Source organism: Osmerus mordax, chromosome 14, assembly GCF_038355195.1.
Source record: "Osmerus mordax isolate fOsmMor3 chromosome 14, fOsmMor3.pri, whole genome shotgun sequence".
Lineage (NCBI taxonomy): Eukaryota > Metazoa > Chordata > Actinopteri > Osmeriformes > Osmeridae > Osmerus > Osmerus mordax.
Window position 1 is genome coordinate 7,706,251 of NC_090063.1, and position 21,523 is coordinate 7,727,773.

The 21,523-nt window shown below is 40.3% G+C and overlaps 2 protein-coding genes across 3 annotated transcripts; both read left to right on the top strand.

The window, feature by feature from the left end:
- The first annotated feature begins 4,065 nt into the window (after nt 1-4,065).
- Nucleotides 4,066-11,153, top strand: ankrd55 (ankyrin repeat domain 55). Its single transcript, XM_067251075.1, has 11 exons — nt 4,066-4,105; nt 4,920-5,039; nt 5,311-5,441; nt 5,786-5,895; nt 6,915-6,975; nt 7,361-7,489; nt 8,255-8,439; nt 9,102-9,269; nt 9,519-10,198; nt 10,608-10,709; nt 10,867-11,153. Exons 1-11 carry the CDS (start codon nt 4,066-4,068, stop codon nt 11,151-11,153), a joined length of 2,013 nt encoding a protein of 670 aa, XP_067107176.1.
- Nucleotides 11,154-12,500: 1,347 nt separating this feature from the next.
- il6st (interleukin 6 cytokine family signal transduce) lies at nt 12,501-20,419 on the top strand. Of its 2 annotated transcripts, XM_067250078.1 has the most exons (16): nt 12,501-12,722; nt 13,627-13,677; nt 13,791-14,075; nt 14,229-14,367; nt 14,491-14,651; nt 14,746-14,900; nt 15,069-15,228; nt 15,385-15,467; nt 15,579-15,816; nt 15,978-16,157; nt 16,670-16,771; nt 16,963-17,106; nt 17,282-17,425; nt 17,927-18,023; nt 18,343-18,424; nt 18,688-20,419. In XM_067250078.1, the coding sequence occupies exons 2-16, from the start codon at nt 13,632-13,634 to the stop codon at nt 19,351-19,353; spliced, it is 2,682 nt and encodes an 893-aa protein (XP_067106179.1). In that variant the 5' UTR covers nt 12,501-12,722; nt 13,627-13,631; the 3' UTR covers nt 19,354-20,419. The 2 variants fall into 2 exon arrangements, with proteins under 2 accessions (XP_067106179.1, XP_067106180.1); XM_067250079.1 differs by lacking the exons at nt 13,627-13,677; nt 13,791-14,075 and having other exon boundaries at nt 12,505-12,722.
- Nucleotides 20,420-21,523: the final 1,104 nt, after the last annotated feature.

A 21,523-nucleotide genomic window follows, 5' to 3' on the forward strand; every position in this document is an offset into this window, starting at 1 on the left:
CTCCCCTGTTTCTCTTTTTCTATATTTTTTTCTTCTGCCTTCCTTCTCTGGCACAGAAATCACACAAATTTAAAACTCTGGGTCAGGCAATGTAAAATAAGCATACATTGGTTTGCTCTTTGTCTTGGCAGAGTTCGGAAGGGCCAGGGTACAATTGCATTTGTTATTTGATAATTTCCCTTAAAATTGATAGTGACTGTTTTTAGAATTGTGACCATTATTGTTAACTTTGGTATTTTAAGACTTTGAAGCCAATACGAAATATGACTATGTGGTCAACAGGGCACTAAACATGGGATGAGGGCAAGGTGACTAAAAATGTCCCTCAAGCTACAATGAAACCTAGTTCTCCTATATCCTCATGAAATATTAACATTAATAGACTAAATTAATATAACAATAATGCAGCATTTATTATATTGACTTTTTGGACAAATGTAATTTCCATAATGTGAACAGGTTCAGGCCAGTGCTGAGGCAAGGCAGAAAAGATGAAACAATGGTCCTCATGCTCTTCAAGCTGTGCCAGATTCCATCAGTCAAGCTGTTCACAAGAGAACAGGTGAGCAGGCTGATGAAAGGAGTGAGAGGGAACTCTCCCTTGAATAGTTTGCCCCAAGTGGCACAACTGGCTTAAGCCAAATCTCAGTAAATCCATTAACTTGAACCCCAGCGTATCATAAACTTCACACTTGAGAATGTCAATGTGAAGGAGGTGGAGTGCCAACAGCCCCCACAATCAGACATGTGGGATGGAGGAGAGGGGTATGTTTGTGTGTGTGTGTGTGTGGGGGGGGGGGGGTCAAGCTGGCAGTGAGAAGGAGGGCAAGAGTAGGAATTGATGTGGTGGGTTGGGGTTCAAGGAATTATCTTCCTCATTCTCTCTCAAGTCTTTCAATAGCATTTACTGTTACTATATGATCTGCTCCTGTAAATAATTTCCTGGCCATCCGTTGGTAGGTGGTGGTTGCATGGTGCTGGCAATGTACCCTGTTGGCTTCTCTCCATCAAGTCACTCTCTCTCTCTCTCTCTCTCTCTCTCTCTCTCTCTCTCTCTCTCCTCTAAGTCACAGAGCAAGAAATCTACTGTCATCTATGTGACACAAAACAACCGGAGTTCTACAATATGACAGTACGTACCAGGTTAATCCACTCAACACACACACACACAGCACACACATACACACACACACACACACACACACACACACACACTGCCTGTCAGAGCCTGGTTCAGGTCAGACGTCTTCCACACTCACTAATTTAGAATTCCAAGGAACAAAAGAGGCTGCCCATGGTGAAGCACAGACAAGCAACTGGTCACCAGTGTTTTGATGAGTCCAAGGCCCTTGGCAGAAACCCACTAACTGTAAAAAAGAATAATACATGAATTAATTCAAAGTTTTGCATTAAATAAAACAGTCAATGGAATGTGTTATTAAGTAGAAATGGAGATTATAAAATCTTTGGTAAAAAAATACATACACATTTTTATGTATTGCATTTCAACATCTTAATGATCTTTCTCTCTCTAAGATCATTAACAGTCATGGACGCAGACACATGTCAAGAGGGGTATTGTTTCAACAACATTAAACTAGGACAGAAACAGTGAAACTCCACACATTCTAGAAACGTACAGAAGAGCCATACAGCAAACACTACTTGAAAAGTGCCAAAAACGCATGCTTTCCTCATGAAACATAAACTGTCAGAACTTAACAAGTCTTGAGAGAGACTAAACAGTGTATGTCTTCACCTTTAATTCTTAATCTTACAAGTGAGTTCTCATTGATATTGGACACATTTGCACCTAGGGTGGATGAAACAAAGTAGTGCGAAGCAGACATTGGCTTCAAATGTCATACTACACACCCAGCGCAATCACTTGCCATTCAGATGACACATTTGAAGACACACAGATCGATGTCAGTAGTCAGTGTGTGCTAACACAAGCATTACTGTGTATCCTGTCCAGTCAGATGTCAGTCCAACTATTCAGTAAACTTCTGTGGTCACCTGAGATGTTCCCACTTAAAATGTATTTGTACTTTTGTTTTACGATAGAGGTAAAGGCAACTCATATGACACATCCCTTGACTTGTTGGTTTGCTATTCTAGCATTCTCTGACCAGCCATACTAAGTTATGCTCACTGTGAGCTCATCCTTCCAAGAACAACAAATGTTTCCTTACTGAAACAAAATAAATATTTCTTTTATTACTTGTAATAAAGTGTCAAACTATTCTGCAGTGGAAATAGTGTATTTTATCATCACACTAAGTGCATGGTTCTTGTCTTACCGTCTATTTTATTAAATAGTGACATCTTGTGGATAGAAATCAGTACTACTCTAACATCAACAAACAATCCACATCCTCTACATCACGTTCTTAAACATTATTAATAATAATTAAGTATTATTCAAAGCGATTTACAGTCCAGGGACAATTATATATTACTATACTATAACAACCCACACACATTTTCTTTATTTATGTTATGTTGCTTGCCATACATACAATGTTTAGTGTGTTGGCCACAGTACTAACAGCAAGATAATTGTTGTATCTCAATTCATTGATGTTTTAAAAAATACAATATTTCAATTGTACAGGGCACTATTTGCTTTATGAAGAAAATCAAAAAAAGCAAAAAAAACTACCATAATGGCAGCCTTTAACGCTATGATTTAACACAATAATAAGAATCAGAAACAACTCTCTTGTTTATAGAATCTAATTGTAAACGTGTCTTGGATGTCACACTTAAGTCTGAAAACAAGCCACAGTCTACCCACTTATCAGAGAGAGAGAGGGAGGCGGGACTTATTTTTCCCATAATAATGGCTGTCATCTCAGGTTCCCATGACAACTGGCAGCAGAATAACTATGAATGGAATGAAAATATTTATTTTCCCTTGAGTAGATTCCTGTCTCGTTTCAGCACACAATCACATGCTCTGGGTTGTTATGGAGATACTTGAATTCAAATCTATAAAAAATGTAATCCTTTTCATGATAGACATTTGAAGATTGAGCAGGAATATAATGAAAAGGAGAAATGTATTTTCTCTCTCTATCATCCACCCACTCTCATTTTTGCTCAACCGAACTGCTCTTTTGTTGAGTCAAGTGGATGCCCTTCCTACGTTTACACAAAATATCAATGAATAACACATCCTGGTGCCTTAGTATCGATCTAGTAGGCTGGCTGTAACACATGGCAGGGCGAAGACGGCAGGTGAAAAATGGGAACTTAAAATAACCCCTCGAAAGGTTGTTTGTGTGTGTACATGTGTCTGTGTGGGGGGTTGTGGGATGGTTTAGATACATACTAATGCCCTGGCTGTGGGACTAAGTGTGTTACCCAGTCTGAGAGTGATACAGTACAATGAAAACAATACCAGTCACCACCAACAGGCTGTGTATGTGTTTATGTGTGTGTGTCTCTCTTTCTCTCTCTCTCTCTCTCTCTCTCTCTCTCTCTCTCTCTCTCTCTCTCTCTCTCTCTCTCTCTCTCTCTCTCTCTCTCCCCTCTCTCTCTCTCTCTTTCTCTCTCTCTCGCCCCTCTCTCTCTCCCGCACATGCTCAGTGGGTTCCCAAGCATCCTCCATTCATTTATCTGCCCCTCATCCATTGTCTGAGTGGGCAGTATGCTGCTGAGGCTGCCTCTCACCATCCATTCAGACTCCTCCTCTCGCTGGATGCCTGATCTCTCCATCCCACCCTCCATTCATTCATCCCTCCTGTCTTCTCTCCTCTGGGGGGAAAAGAAAAGCGAAACAGGTGGATTCTTCATCTGTCCAACAAGAATCTGTGATTTACAACGCAGACTCCACCATTTTGGGGGACGGGGGATCATTCTCTCCTTTCTTGGCTTTTTCTTATCTTACTGCTGCAATGGATGAATGAAGATTCAAAGAGGAGAAGGAGGGGGGGGGGGGGGGGAGGAGTGGAGGGAAGTCTGAATGAGCTAGAGGTGTAAGCGAAACGTGTTTCAACCACTGGCAAATGTGTCTCCTTTTCTCAGGAGTTGATCGTACAACACAATACTCAGCTTGCCATGGAGTTTAGCGCCTCATCCGTGTTCGACCAACAGAAAGGTAAGACGATGGATATTATTACAAAAAAGAGAAGGAGGTACGAGGGTGGAGAGAAGGATAGACAGAAAGGAAGAAAGGAAGGGGGGCAGGGGACAGTTGCTGCCTCTGTTGCCATGGAAATGCAGTGTTCCCTCCACTTGGCTTTGGCTTCATTATAAGTAGAGATGGTTGTTTTAACACAGCATAGTGTGAGTATGGTGTGTATGCGTGTCAATGTTTTTAAAATGACTTATGATCCAGTGTTTAAGACTCAGGCCAAAACCTAAAATGTTGTCTTATATCCAATCATTAACCCTTGATAGGGGATTCTGTCTGCAAGCAAACTCCATGAATGGATAAAAGTAAATCATTGTCTGGAGGACACACAGGTGTTCTTACACCACCAGTAATTCCATGATTTTGAATACATGTCAGAGATGTAGCTTTGATTAAATGAGTACTGTAGGTTTTATAATATGAATTAATTAATGAATCTATTGCTTTTATGGATTATATAATGGATTCCTTATAAAGAATAAATAGTCTCAAACAAACAAATAGGCCTTGAAGAGTTGGGAAGCGCAAAATGTGTCAATACACAAATTCAAAGTGTCTTTCAATTTACACTGAAAAGACATAGCACAATTCACTTACATTTGACAGGTTATCCTCTTTCAGGAAACCCTTCTAAGTTTTTGTATAACATATGAGCCTATAAACCAGCCCCATTTGGTTCTTTCATGTTTTTTTATTTAAACTGTCAGTTCATAATTTTATTTTCAAAATGTTTTACATTGTTAGAAGGTTGTTTTACAAATGTCTTGGCGTGCTGTAGATTCTGCTGAAGAAGTGGACCTGAGTTTAGTTTACCAAGCAGCTGCCAACGGGGATGTCAACACATTAACAGCAACCATACGGGAGGATCCCTCCATCTTGGAGTGCTGTGATGGCGAAGGTATACAGTAAACAGCTGCAGGATCATTAACTTGGTGTGAAGTGCCATGTTAAGCATGGTTGAAAGTGTGATATTGAGTAATTTCTTTTGTGATTCATGAATATGTTGTTTTGGGTCAACAACCAATGCTTGTATTTTCAATTACCTCTGCTAAATTTAGGCCTACAATCTTCTCTCCATGCAGTAAAAAGCTGCTGTGATTGTATAGGACAGGATTTTGAGGTTATACCTCCATACTTGAAATATAACTTTTCCTGTGTTTTTACTGCAGGTTCCACTCCGTTGATGCATGCAGTGTCAGGGAGGCAGGTGGACACAGTGAAGCTCCTTTTAAAGATGGGCGCCTCTATCAACACTCAGGATGCTTGTGGACGTACCTCACTCTCACTGGCTACATACTTGGTACAGTATGAAGTTCCAATACAGCACATTGTAAATCCTTAGATGTTTTTGCTCCATTCCTTTTATTGGCATAAGCCCTGATGTAATATGAATATGTATGTCAGGGATCTTCCAAGATTTAAATTCAGTCAATTTTAGGTCAGTGACAAAAGTAAATGAGGACATGTAAAGGGACTGCTCAAAATGTACCATTATTTGTTGAGCTGGGGGGTTTTTTAAATTATTTTTAGAGACAATTTTCATTTGCAGCTTCTTCTTTTCTTTCTCAAGCCATTTATTTTTAAGTAAAGTGCTGTAATTCAACATCCCTAGTGTAAATTTACTGCTCTCTCTCTCTCTTGCAGGGCTGGCTTGAAGGCTGTGTGTGCCTATTGCGAAATGGAGCCAAACAAAACATCCCTGATAAGAACGGCCGCCTGCCACTTCATGCGGCAACCGCTGAAACTGACCTTAAGTGAGCACCAGTGTACAGTAAATCACTGCCATCCATATGCCATTATTCATTATTTCGTTAAGTACATCTTTATTTATATAGTGTCACGATTATTATTATATTTTGATCAATGCTATACTTCAAAACAGTTCCCATCCTAGAACATTGTAGGCTATGAGAAATTCTAGGATGAAAAAGTTAGCCATTCAGAAACGTCTATACTGTACTTTTACATGTGTCAACATTGAAACATCATGTCACCATTGTTCATAGGCCTGCTGCTTGGTGGGGGTCATTAGCTGCGTGGCTTGTTACATGGACAGAAAAACCTTGTTCACTATGATGTGTGTGTGTTTCTGTGTGGGTGTTTGGATGTGTGCTTACATGCATGTGTGTGCAATTCCCATAGCGACCATAGACCTTTGCTCAATACGCTGAGACAGCAACAGCTGCTGCACTGGGTTTCCTCTTTCACTCTCTCTTCTTTTCTCTCTCTTTCCCTAGCACCTACAAAATATATATTTTACTACCCTTGTTCTCTCAATCGTTCTCATAACCTTTATCTATTATTTCTATGTCAGCTGGCTGTATAATATAAAATAGCTGGACTATCCAGTCCAGTGCATTGTGCATCTACAAAAACAACAGACGCAAGTTCTTTGACCTCAGCTTCCTATTCCTTCCTGGACATCTGTTCTGCTCTCATATTATTTGTTAAGGAAATGGAAGTAAACGTTCCTGCAATTTCTGAGGTGTACACTTTATCACAATAGTTTTAATGTGTTCTAAGTTTTAAAATGTGAAGACACATGAACAAGATGTGAACTGAAGTAATTTTTTGTAAGAGAAGAAAAGGATCTTTTGGATCACCATACTTTCTCTACAAAAATAGTCCAGTCTCAAACACATCAACTACTTTTTCATTTGCAATGGATATCCGTTTCTAATGTTGTGTGGTCAAATGTTCAGTACTAAATGCTCAAATATTGAGCAATGAGTTTGAACTCATAATATAACTATTTACTGTATTTGATCCACAGACTCATGGCAGTCCTGTTGCAGCAATCCACTGCATGTGAAATAAACCACCAAGACAATGAGGTAGGCATCAACACACCCCACTACAGTAATGCACGGCTACTCACAGCTACTGGATACACATAACCTGTCTCTCTGTAGTGTGAGTGAGTGGAAGAGAGTGGGGAATGTCCTCCAAATTGAGTAGTGACTCAAGAAAACAAATTCAAGTACAGAAGACACAGTTCATTACTGTCTGTCTGTAAATGTTTTCATCAAACTCCAATCCTTAGTCAAGAATCTCAAGTCAATTACAATTCTGAAATAAAAACCTTAACAATAAATTACCTTAAAAAATAATAATTAAGAACCAAACCAAGTTAATTGACAGACATTTCACAAAATGTTTTGCTACAATAAATGTGTTATATGTGTTTACAACAAGTCCCAATCTGATTTTGTTTGGTAGGGCATGACTGCTCTTCATTGGGCGTCTTTCCATAACCGTCCTGAGCATGTGCAGGCACTCTTGCAGAAGGGGGCAGATCCCACACTCGTGGACAAGGACTTCAAGACAGCCCTCCACTGGGCAGTGCAGGTTAACTAACCTACCATGCTACAATGCTGATGCATTTTTGGCGTGTTCGATTGTAACTGTTCTCATTCCATGAACATCGTAGTCATGATGACATTTCTGGATAATATTTGACCCAGTAACATGCGCAGTAGGTGTTCACTCATCAAAACTTGCACACATGGAGCAAACTCCAAATAGGCTTGTATAGGCTGGTCCTCCCAGTGGGTTCAATCCCATTGAGACCTGAGGCTGACACCGTGCCTCCTATAAGGACCAGGACTCTACAACCACACTGTGAATCACTAATTAAACGCAATTAGTTAGGATAAACCCCATGTAAGCTGAACGTGCACTTTCAGTTTGACATGGTTTTGTGTGGTGGTCATTGAACCACATGGAAATACAGTGCATTACTATCAACTTAACAATCCTAACCTGCCCAGGGTACGGTTAGCTGGTTTCTATAAGGTGATTCTTCACAGTGACTCATCAATAACTGTGTTTCCTTACCCGTGCTGACTTGAGCATTCTGTGAAAACTATTCTCATTATGAGTCCATGAAAGTTGTTAAACTTGCAATCTCAAACAAACAAATAAACAATTTAAAAAAATATCACAATGTACAATATTAACCGAACAGCTAACAACAACATCTTTAGTAACTATAAAAATTATGTGTCCTAACATGTGTCTCTATAACCGGTGAGAAATAACTGCCTTGGTTAGTGGCCTTTGGCCATTCTTTTCTTTTTACATTGTTTATTGTTCAATCTTTTCCTCCAATAGAGTGGCAGCAGATACATGTGTTCCCTGATCCTGGAGCACCCCCAGGGCTCTTCAGTCATCAACTATGATGATGAGAATGGAAAAACGTGCGTGCACATTGCCGCTGCTGCTGGTTATAGCGACATCTTGTATGAACTAGCACACTTTCCAGAAACCAACCTGCAGGCATTAGATGTGGATGAAAGGTAAATTAAATATGCAACACATTTCCTTCTGTTCATAATAATTTGTTGTCATTCATTTGACGCTAACATAGGAGGTCGGATGAGGCTCCATACATTTTGACATTCCCATTGAACTAATTTCTTGACCAAAATCATCTACACACTACAATTTGCCTGGCATTGCCATAACCAATTCACAAATGCAAATCTGTTTTGAACTTCTCAGTTCATTTTAGATTTCCAAAGGGTGTTATCAATGGGTGCAGACCAAAATGCCTTTAAATGTAATAGGAAGCAATTAGACACAATTAGACCATTAGCCCAATCAGAGCGGCTAAACTTCATCTTGGCATTTGAGAATGCCTCAACGTCACTTATCTGTAGTCACTGTTTCAAACTTGCCCCATATCAGATTAATGGTTGTAATTGGTTCAGATTTTAGTCGGAGGGAAATGTTTTGAAAGGGAGGGTGGCCAGAATCACCTGCCAGATCAAATAAAATATGAGCTGGCAGATTCATCTTGTACCCAGGCTGGATCAAAACTATCCATCTGTCAGAGCAAATCTCTAAACATGTTTTACAGTCATTTGGGCCTGTTTATTATATACTTTATTTAACTGTACGTAAGAGTTCAAAGTATTTGACACTACGTCTAAGAGAGTGTTTTCTCTTCATCCTACAGGACCCCTCTCCATTGGGCAGCAGCAGCAGGGAAGGATGACTGTGTTCGGGCCTTAATACAGCAGGGAGTGGAGCCTGGACCCAGGGATATCAACGAGAATACACCACTCACTTATGCAATGTACTGTGGCCACACTGCCTGCATCAAACTCCTTTCTGTGGAAAACAGGTACAGACTGAAGTCAAACACCTGTTAAGTATTGAACTGATTAGGTCTGGTACTATGCTTTCACTTAGACACTCACAGTGCAACTGAAATGTGCTTCCACTGTATCTAGGACATATAGTGTGTGGTCCTAGACCAGTTGATGTCCATAAAGATTACATTCATTTTGCAGAGTAGAAAATGTGTCAGTCAATACCACAATTGAGACTAATTCGCGATTAACACACCACGGTCATTGATTGATTCTCCCAGATCGGATTCCGCTAGACCCCTGCCTGCTCAGGGGAGTGACCAGACTCAAAAGAAGGAAGGCAAGTTCCGTATGCTCAACCAAATCTTCTCCTGCAAGAGGAAGAAGGAGCACCACATTGCCCGACAGAGAGAGCTGGGACACGACTTGACCGAGGAGACCTCCGAGGTGGATGACATCATCACAATGTTCGACTGCCTGGTGGACTCCTCCTCCTCTTCCTTGATGACCAAGGAGCTGGGAGATGAAAGCTTCAGAATGAGTAAAAGGCCAACGGACACACAGAAGCTCCATCTTCACGATGACCCAACTGAGAAAGACTACAATGGATTGCCTCCCATACGGACACAAAGCCTTCCACCGATCACTTTGGGGAACTCTTTGTTACAATGCTCCCAGAATGCTGTGCAGCAGAATCAAGTCAATGGACCACCAGTGAACCACTTTGTTCACCGGTCTCAGAAAAGCAAGAGCGAGCATGACTTGTTTGACAGCAGGCAAAAGGGACATGTTTTTGTCAACCATACCTGGAAGACAAAGTCTAATCAGTCTGTTTTGGCCCAGAAGTGCTGGATACCACCCCCTACAGAGAGACTGTTGAATAAACTGTTACACGAGAAATCGGGTCCTTTGGATATTGTTTGTCCCAACCAAGCCCCATACACCCTGAAGAATGAACAAGGTACCGTACAACGGTTAAGTGACAAAATTGTGGCTTAAACATTTGAGGTTTTAATTAGACCAAGTTAGACAAAGTTGTGTACCTCAAAAGGGGACACCTGACCAAAGTACCCGTTAAACCAGAGTAATGACACTTTGCAGAAAAAAGGCCAAGTTCTTAGTTCTTTTTCAGATCTAAAAGATTCACTAAAAGATGCACTTCACTCAGCCAATGGGTCGTACTATGATGTTCTTGTGTTTGGAATGAAGTTTTTTAAACTAGATTGCTAGTTATTTATTATAATACTTATTAGAGTATTTGAGTATCTTAATTATTCTCAAACAATGACTTAACATTGAGAGTTGATTTAGTTGCTCGTTGATAGGAAAGGCATCCATCCACCATTTCTAAATTACATATTTTTTCACAGCTCCAAAGACACACCTGCTACCACTGGACAGGTTGAAGATGAGGGATACTGCTCTTACACGCAACAGTTTAGCTCCCATTCGTGATCACTGTACCCACCGGTGTAAGTACCTTTTTCTCAACACTAATGGCATTTTTCCTGTCCACTGGGTGATGCCAGACTTTTGTACTGAAAGAAAAGTATTGTTGTGTGGATACTTGCTTTTTGATACCTTCATCAGCACATTACCCAAATGTACTATTTGAATTTCCCATTGCAGTTTCTTTACCACCTGACCAAGTATCCAAAGGAGTGAAGAAGTCCAAGTCCTTGCCCCTCAACACCCTGGGTCGGGGTTCAGGGGGACTCCCCCCACCTGTCACCTCCAAGTCACAAAGGTCTGGGATACCCCAAAGCCAGTCCCTCTGCTCTTTCTTGCCCATGTTGAATGGAGACCCTTTGAGGACTGTCCAGGTCCTTCCAGCCATTCCCTCTCAAAGGAGACACAGCCCCACTGTCACTGAAACTAAAACGGATGGCATTGACAACTTGGAGAACAGAACCTGATTCAACCATAAGGCTCATACTGTTTGTGGAATGAGTAATGGTGTTTATCTGATGCACTGTAAAAGGGATTCATCAGCCTCCCATTACTGACTCAAAGAATCTGTATTACGAGCATGACATTGCTCTTGTAGATTCTGGGGGTTTCCTTAAACCTTTTATAAAATGTTACAGTTATTACAAAACTGAACAGTTGGGTTTATAACAACCTCAAATCTCTAAAACATGGATCATCCCCTGCACACATTTTTGTAATTTGCATGGCTTTGATCTATTTACAACACACACAGACAATAGAACCAGAAATGAATGCCTAACAAGGCCAATGTTGAGCTTCTGACTGATTACTGACCCAAGATATCGTGACTGTTATTTGACTGGGTCAATTTACAGCATGTGATGCACAGTTGATTCTTCTCAGGTGTGAAGTGATGGAACACTGGCGTAAAGAGAAATGTATGCTTACAGCATACACATGTATATTAGTCAAGTCAGACTATAACTCAAAACTCATCAAGAGAAATGATCGGTAAGTATCAGACAAAATAGCTAGCGATTTTCATTTATTGTTTAAAAAACAGGACTCTATTTTTACAAATTTACACTTAGTAACACCAGAACGAAGGGCATGCACTATGTACTGTTGGATCTTCTTGCACTTTTCAATGAAGACATACTGTATGTTTAGGTTGTTATGTGACATCCTTATGTGTTATGTTTAGTAAAATGAATAAAATATGATGTTTTTATCACTTAGTGAGTGTTTGTGTGACTAGTGTAGAGTTTACCCCCCCCCCCCCCGAGTTTACGTGTCTGTTTGCGCGTCAATGCTGCTTCACTCCGACAACCTGCGCCTCGTCCGTTACTGTTTAACAACGTTAACTTGGCTACTTGTTTGGCGTTGCCTTTTCAGAGTGAGATATACAAGGTGTGGCGTGAGAGCGTGAGAAATTGTTAAAATGCGTGTGTCAAACGGCGAAACCGTGAGAGTTGGCAGCTATGACAATGTGACTCATTCTGAATTATGATGCCTGCCTGTCTGTACCAATGACTGTAAAAAGAAGGTATGTACCCGTAAGTATACTGAGAAGTATAAGTCTACACGTGGGAAATCCGGTAAATGGGAGAGGAAGTGGGTGGGGACTGACTGTAAACCAGCAGTGTTTGGCTTGGAGCAAGAACTATGATTCGCCAGTAATACTTTCACCGACAATTCTATTGGCAAATCATCGAATAAGGATTCCAGGAAGTATTTCGTAAGCAAACTTGTAAACGAATTGTTGAGAGACGTTCATTCTCGATCTATTGCTTAGTTTAGCTTAGCGATTGTAATTCTGTTATTCATCCGCCGCAATGCCAAGTATCAACACTCAATACAGAACAAACTGCAAGTATCAGAGAGAGGTGGGACATCGGTATTGAAGACGGACAGCAACTAGCTAGTTCTCGACCAAATATGTCTAATAGCTACATCCACACATTTATTGCTAATTAGGTGGATTCAAACATGTTATTTTCGTATGTGTTTCCAACAACGCCCTAACTGGCCAAGACCAACCGTGCAGGCTTGATGTGAGTGTTTCTTATTGCACCTGACCGAGCTATTGGCTAACGGTTAGGTTAGCTTTGGCACTATAAGTAAGCTAGCCTGCATCTGAGCTAACCTAGCCATGCTGCATGTTGTGCGATTCTAGCTAAATAAATCAATTCTTGTCTCTGTCTTTCTGTTTTTTTTCTGTAAAGTAAATGGTGGTAGCAATAAAGTGTAGCTGTTAAATTACGTTTTGAGGTCAGAACACACATCCTATGCCGCTATTGGAGAACACACAGAAAAGCACGTAGCACAGAATGCTATGTAAAACTTAGGCCTACCACACGCACTCAATCTTAATAGTTTATTAGCTATTAAGTAACATTGATGTATAGCCTAACTTGTAATTTCCCGTGGCACATTTCACCTTGCATTTTAATTAAATTTAACTTGTATTTCCACAGATATTGGACACATTTGTGTCCATTTGTTTTGAATACATATTCTGTGATTACATTACATTGTCAACAATGTTTTACTAATAGGTTTCATGTTATTGTAGCCTATGTACGCCTCGATTAACAGTATCGGGGTCGTTAATGATGCCTGATGCCTCGTCATTTGTTGGCCTTTAGTGAAATCTACGTCAATTATAGGGGGGCTTTTGAAACACAGTATGCTTTGTTAATTAAGCATATATCTGTACATTTAATACGACACTAATAAAAGCAAAACGTATTGTTTTAGTTTCATAATACTGGCAGCATAAACTCAGAATTTGTAGCCTAAGCATTCCAAAATGTGGTTAAGCAAAGCCACACAGTGTTAATTTAAGTATGTCTGATTGTATGTGTGTGTAATTCCAAATCTGTGCTCATACTCTTTTATATTGTGTTTTGCTAAGCATTTTCAGCATGTGTATAATTACCTGTATTTGAATCCTAGACATTATGGACACATTTCTATCTTTGGTTTTCCTGGCCAGTACTGCTTCTGGTAAGACAAAGAGCCTACTTAAACTGGAAGTACAGAGTATACTAGCCAAAACGAATATAAGCTTTAAAAATGTGTTTTGTATTGATGTCTTGTATCAATTTGATTTTTTTCAGGTACTATCGCTAACTATGGAATGATACAGCCACAATCTCCAACAGTGGAGATTGGGAAAAACTTCACTGCTACATGTGTATTGTACAAAGACGCGTTATCCACAGCAGAGGACATATATTGGACTAACAGAAATACTATCGAAATACCGAAAACACAATACACCAAAATAAATGATTCTGCTGTGAACGTCACTATAACCATCACCAGTAACACAGGGCAATGGTTGTATTGTAAGAGTCGACGGCTACTTTCTCCTGTACATGGGATTTTACTGACAAAAGAATGTTAGTATTTCCATTGAATATTCATGTCTTTATTTTTGAAAGTTCCATTTTGCTTAATGCTCAACAAATCAATTTCTCTCCACAGTGGTGACTTAATGTAATGTAATGGAAAATGTTCTACCTCCCGGTTTTCACACTTTGTCATTTTGTTAGATCCACCAGAGAAGCCGACAAATCTTTCTTGCGAAGCGTTACAGTCTGGCGACCGAATCTCCTCTTACATATCATGTACATGGGTATCTGGACTGAAGCAGCCTGTGACACAGGACGCAAAGTACACCCTGTTTGTCTTGTGAGCATCCCCTTGAATATGCATTTGATCATCAATAATCAGTGCATTTTGTGGATCCCTCCTCATTTGACAACATATGTACTGTAAAGGAGTGTCAATGTGTTTTTGTTTTTTGCCCCTCAGGTATTCTAATACACTATACAAAAACCATACACAGAGAGGCATGGGGATTGTAGACTTGTCCACATTTCCAAACTTCATGCAGCTGGAAATATGGGTGGACGAGGAGAACAAACTAGGGAAGGTCCAGTCAGATCGCCTAGATATTGATGCCAATGAATTGGGTACGTATACTAGTGGAATGTCCCCTTGACTTTACTTTCACTTTTGACATTCTAATTCCTCTCATACTGAATGTAATTAAATTCTGTATTGCAGTGAAAACAAACCCCCCCTCTGAAGTCAAGCTAATCCCAGAGAAGGAATTTCCCAGGTCCCTCCGTGTGGAATGGAAACATCCTATACATCCTACTTATTTAAATTTGAGATACCACATAAGGTTTTGCACAGCCAGCTCCAAAGAGTGGTTTGAGGTAAATCTGATTGTTTCATGTTTCAATCAATATTGCATAATTTCTCATTAGTACAAGTTTCTTAAGTAAAACAAATGTTACTCTGACCTGTATTTAAGCATTCAGCAAATAATATGAAGAAAAACAGTTTTGTACCCATTTTGTCATTGGTTTTTAATGTGTTTACAGGTGCCTCAAAGCGACACAGAGAATTACACTGGATCTTTTCGGCTTCAGGATCTTAAGCCAGACACTCTCTACTTGGTTGAAGTGCGTTGCATACACAGTAGTAAGGGGGGCCACTGGAGCGATTGGAGTAAAAGTGTTGAAGCCAGGACCCCTGAAGCCAGTAAGTACTGTAGGCGTAACTATCGGCTTAGAATGATTTGATAAGTCTATGTATTACTGAATTGTGGCCATCTGATCCAAGTGGGCTATACCCCTGTGAATCAGGATTATGTTTTTCAATCTTGAAAATCTTTTGTCTTCCCATTTCTCCCCCCAGAACCTGCAAGTAAGCCAGATGTGTGGCGAGTTATTGTCCCTATGGAAGGAAGAAGCGAGCGAGGAGTGCAAGTCTATAGTAAGGTAAGGTCTGGGTATAATGGTGGTCAATGCTTTGGATGTGCCCTCTGAACCACATTGGAACAAGATCTATGGAACTTATTTTATGGTTTTTGCCACTTGTTGTTTTGGCAGGCTCCTGTAGAGTCCAATGGAAAGATCCGAAAATATGACATCAGGTTTCCAAATAAAAATTGGGAGACTGTGACAGTCAACAATACAGATCTGGATTCAAGCTTCCAAAATAGGAAAATTACTGTATTTCGCAAGATTGACATATCTGACAGTGTAACAGCCCACTTTTATGTGATTGCTCACAATGCTGTGGGCATGTCTCCTGAAGCATCCTTAGTCATCCCGAAAATAAGTCAAGGTATGTGACCATGCCAGATTGTGTATGCATCCATGTTTATTTCTCTTGTCTCTTTACAGAGTATTTTGATTGTAATAAACATGTAATTGTGTGGTAAAATGTGTGTGTGTGATACAACTTTCATGGTATATGGAGATACTTATGTGTGCTATGTGTTTCAGATCTTCCTCATGTGGAGGCATTACGTTGGTACAACAACGAAGGCAAGTTGTGGGTAAAGTGGAAACACCCCATAAACAGGGTCAACCTGACCGAGTACGTGGTGGAGTGGGTGTCGGTGAGCGACGGGAAGATGGACTGGCAGAGAGAACACAGACACATAAGTCAGGCGGCCATTTTGGGTAAGGATTAGTCAGTCGTCTTTTGTTTGTTATTAACTGAAAATTAAAACTATAAGTGAATGTAAATAGAAAATTGATTGGATGATGAAAATGATGCATCAAACTTGTTGAGTGTAGAACGACTGTCTAGAATAATGATGCAATGGCTGGTAATATTAGGAAATACCCTATTTGGACAGAAGGGGGCACACCTCAACATATTCTATTGAGTCAAGTTGTGACTTGTTTCTCATCCATATTATTATCTCAGTGGTTCTTAACCCCTGGTCCTCAAGTACTCCCTGTCTTGCATGTTTTAGATACTTCCCTGTTCCAACACACCTGATTCAAATGAATGGTCGTTCGCAGGCTTCTGCTGAGCTAGATAACGACCCACTCATTTGAATCAGGTGTGTTGGAGCAGGAAAACACCTAAACATGCATGGCAGTGTGTCCCTGAGAACCAGGGTTGAAGACAACTGATCTAGATTGTCCAGTTTAAATTTCTACTTAAAATGCATTTTCTAATCAAGGTAATCTTCAGAAGTTTAAACACTACAACGTGTCAGTGTATCCAGTGTATTCTGGAATGGCTGGGAAACCAAGGACTACAGTGGCTTTTCTGGAACAAGGGGGTAAAGTACTTATGTATTTTATTTATCCACTTTCCTTTAATGTCTCACTTTATCATTGCTAATACAGTATGCATAGTACAGATCTCCAGTAAAAAAAAATCCTCCAGCTATGTTATGATACTGTAAATGTACATATTTGGTAATATTTTATCATTTATAATTATTATTATATTTATTCATATTATATTTAGCTCCAGAGGAGGCTCCCACTTTGCGACTGAAAAGAATTGGGAAGTATGACGTTGAGCTGCAATGGTTTGAAATTCCACTAGACAAACAACATGGAATCATTGTCAACTATACCATATTCTGCCTGTTAAATGGCAAGGAATACTGTAAGTAAATCATCCAGTGCTGGATTTATTGAATCTTGTTCAGCCTCTTCATCTTAGTATTTCTTCTTGTAGAACTACGCTCACGTTAATAGGCATACTTACATTCATTTACATCAGTCACATGGTAATTATATCCCCCCCCAAAATTATGTATTATATTTGTTTTTATTTTCAGTAACAGAAACAATCCTTCCTACCACCTTCTCCTACACTCTGAAGTCCTTGTCCAGTCACACCAGTTATGAGGTCTCGATAAGAGCATCTACAATCAATGGCTCAGTCGACAGTCCCGGAACGACTTTCAGCACTCTGAATTATGGTGAGTTAGACTTTTCTATGACCTCTTACTGTACCAATGCTGTGGATATGAACATCTACAGCTCTGGACACGCATAAGAAGCCACTGCTCCTTCTTTCCTCTCCAAATATTTAAATAAGGAATGTTTTGAGTGAGGAATGAAAGGGTTAAACTGGCAGTGGCCTCTTAAATTGAACCCTTATGTTCCTCACTCAAAAGTTTTCTTCTCAATGTTTTTGGAAAGGAAAGAAAAAAGCAGTGGTCTCAATTTTTTCCAGAGCTGTATGTATAACTTAATGCAGTGTTTTGTTACTCAAATACTTGACCAGGTTACCTTCTAGTCCAAATGTTTATGCTGCACTCATGCTTGATGTTCCTCCACTTCTCCCTCATTGCTAAATCTTCAATACTGTATGAGATGTACTGTAATGCTCCAATGAGAAAATTGCACTGTTCCTGATTATCTCCCACTCTGTCTCTCCAGTATTGCCATTAATGACCGCCTGTCTGTGTTTCTCTTAGCTAAAGGGGAGATAGAAGGCATCGTGGTGGGAGTGTGCTTCGCCTTCCTGCTGTGTGTATTAGTGGTCTTAATACTGTGGTTTAAGTTTAAGAGCTGGTGAGTCCAAATTCCATCTAATCCTTTGACCTAGTAGTGTAGGACTTAATGTAGTGGATATAAAAGTGTAAATACATTTTGATATTGCCCGATATGTTGCATAATTAAGACTGGCGGGGACTGATTTAGGACTCATCCAATCATAGACGAGAGGTGTCTGCTAAATAGGTGTTTAAACCACAAATTGTATGAAAAATGGATGAGTGTAGTAGGTGTGTACATAACATGGATGTGTGTGTGAATTTCCAACACTGGTGCCATTGACTTCTGAAATATCAGTTTTCCAAATGATGAAAATTGTTTTCTCTTCCATCTATAGGATAAAAAATATATTTTGGCCAGATGTCCCAAACCCTTCGAACAGCACCATTGCTACCTGGTCTCCTGACTTCCCCTCTAAAGTAAGCTGCTACCTACAACAAAAGTGGAGTTAATCGTATCCTCCTCAAACATTCTGTATTACACTGTCTCAAATCAAAACAACGTCAAACTCGGCACCGCACATCCTTGGGTGCTGAGATGGCCACTTGCAAAATTACAACCTTGTCTGGTGCCCTGTCCTTGAGCAAATCATTCCACTAAAGTCAACCTAAAATCCCACTATAAAACTTGCACACACAGATTTCTGGAATTCTAGTACAGATGTATCTCTTCTCCTTCACAGCCTGACACTCCAAAAGAGGGTGCCCTGGCTGACGTGAGCGTGATGGAGGTGGAGGCAGACATGTTGGACAGCAAGTCCCTCTTCGAGGAGGAGAAGACTTGCCTGCCCCTGAAGAAGGACAAGTACCTGTCAGAGGAGCACAGCAGTGGCATCGGAGGCTCCTCCTGCATGTCCTCGCCCCGTCAGAGCGTGTCGGATAGCGATGAGGGCAGTGACTCTGGTCAGACCACAGCCAGCACTGTTCAGTACTCCTCAGTGGTGGCGACAAGCGGCTACAAGGGTCAAACACCCAGCTTGCTACGTCCGAGCCAAGGCCCGACGCAGCAGCCCACTTTTGCCCGTTCAGAATCCACTCAGCCTCTGCTGGACTCTGAGGAGCACCCTGACCTGCTGGGGCAGGAGGGCAGTGGACAGACCCAGCGCTACCCCTGCAACCCCTACTTCAGACGCTGGCCTGGGGCCAGCGAGGATGGTGGTCAACCTGCGGCTGAATTTAGCCATCTGGAGATGGAGGAGCAGGGGTGTGTGGCCATGCTCAGGTTCAGCCCCCTGGATGAGGCCTCTCAGCAGACCACGCCCACAGAGGAAGGGCAGTCTTCTGATGGACAGCCTGCTGATCCCGCCTCTAGCTACATACCCCAGCTGAATGGCTACAGGCCACAGTGAATGAGGCTACAATGTTGACATTTTCTGGATGGTGCAATTTATTTGCCACAACTTTCTCTGTGCCTCTTTCCGAGATGAATCTCAAACCTTTTAAAGGCGTTGTGTTTGTATAATAATAGCAGTATTGATTAACCCTTGTGTTATCTTCGGGTCATTCTGACCCATCAGTCATTGTGACCCACCGTCGTATTGCAACAAATTTACCTCATACAAAAACAAAGTGAAGCATTTTCTTTTAACTGTCGGGCTGTCTCAGACCCCCCACATTGGAATGGTTAAAAGAAAATTATTTTTATTTGTTTTTGTATTGGGTAAAATTGGGTAAACACAACGATGGTTCGTTATGAACCTTTGGGTCATGTGACCCGAAGGCAGCACGAGGGTTAAGCAACCAAATGGTATTCATGATTTCATGGAGAGGTTACATCTGTGGGATTATTTTTTTTTTTTTTTACTCAACATAGTATTGTGCATAGGTAAAACATTTCATGGCCAAGGCTCATTTAACTGCGCCACTCTATACATTAACATGTTACTGCTGCTACTCTTCACTTATCAAGCTTTGGTTTTTGCCTTCTTGGGAAAAAGAGGATTAAGGACTAACTGTACAGTACCACACCCCCAACTATGCTATACTTTTCAGCATGTAGTTCAAACACCAAAATAATAGAACAGTTAGAAGAAATGATTCAGCATTGAATAATTATTAACTTCAAATGTTCTGAACTTTCCTTAATGTAGGTATTTGCCTTATTTTTCACAGCCTTTTTGTTTTGTATAGAATTCAAAGTTGCATGTTTTTATTTTTGAATAAGTCGTAAGTTGTCATTTTGTCTTGAATTGGCAAATGACTGTAAACTATACCTTGAACATTTACAAAATGCATTTGTGCTTGGTATAAAATTATATCCAATAGTATTTTGAGAGCTATCAATATTTACATAACACTACATTTAATATGAAGCAAAATAGTTCACTGCATGCCACCCATGCAAATGTGCCGTTTTTGGTGCATGGTTTGTGAATTTGTAACAGTTATAAAATAAACTACCAGATATGGTTCTGACTGGTGTTGCAGTCATACTTTATTTGAGAATGTTACCTGTGCAAATCACTCAGTTTGGTGACCTTTTCTGACCTTTTGACTCATCACAAACAATATATTGTTGACCCCAAGTTCTTGCGACTAATTAATTTACTATTTGTAAAGAAACCACAATTACAGCTAAGCTAAAAAGTGTATAGTAGTAGCGAAACACTCATTCCTATGTGGTAACTGATTAGAATAATATTCTCTACAAATCATGTGAAGCAGCTCTGGTATCCAGCGGGGCTTGGTAAGTCTCAGTTAGGGATGGAACCTCCAGTTTCAAGGACACTTCATGAGGCCACTGTGTTGTGCAGTTTCATCCCTTGCCCAAATCACAAACCTCATTAGGCAACTAGCTGCATTTTCCTATGTCCCAAACTCTCAGCTCGTAATTATGTCAATATTCAGTGTTTCACAATTAATTTTAAAAATTTGGCTTAAATCTATAGGACGGTTTGTCATATTTTGACACTATCACCAAGACTGACAGTTACCTACAACTCAATCCTTGTCCAAAATCTTTTTTCTTTTTTTATGGCTTCACTAAGAATGACTTGCAAGGAGGGATCTCTTCCCAAGAATCTAAGATTATTCTAGATTTATATAACTCAGAAAACAACTTTATAAACTTTCTGATGAATAAATGCTATGTCAAGTCCATAGACAGCATGCAACTTGAATGTCCTAACATACTGGATTAGTCCATAGACAGCATGCAACTTGAATGTCCTAACATACTGGATTAGTCCATAGACAGCATGCAACTTGAATGTCCTAACATACTGGATTAGTCCATAGACAGCATGCAACTTGAATGTCCTAACATACTGGATGTTTTCTGCTTTAAATCTTGGCAGTCACTCTCTGTACTCAGGAAGCTGGGGTGTTGTAACACCCCTTCCCCTTCATGTCAAGTTTCCTGCTGCAAACAGTTAAAAGAGGAATTGCTGTGTGTGTTGCTGTATCTATAGTTAATGACTAATGCTCAATGTGGAGAAATATAATACAAGCAAAGCCTAGTTCAGGTATGGCACTCTGGCAGCGCACCTCTTTACACATCAACTACACTTGTGTTAGCCT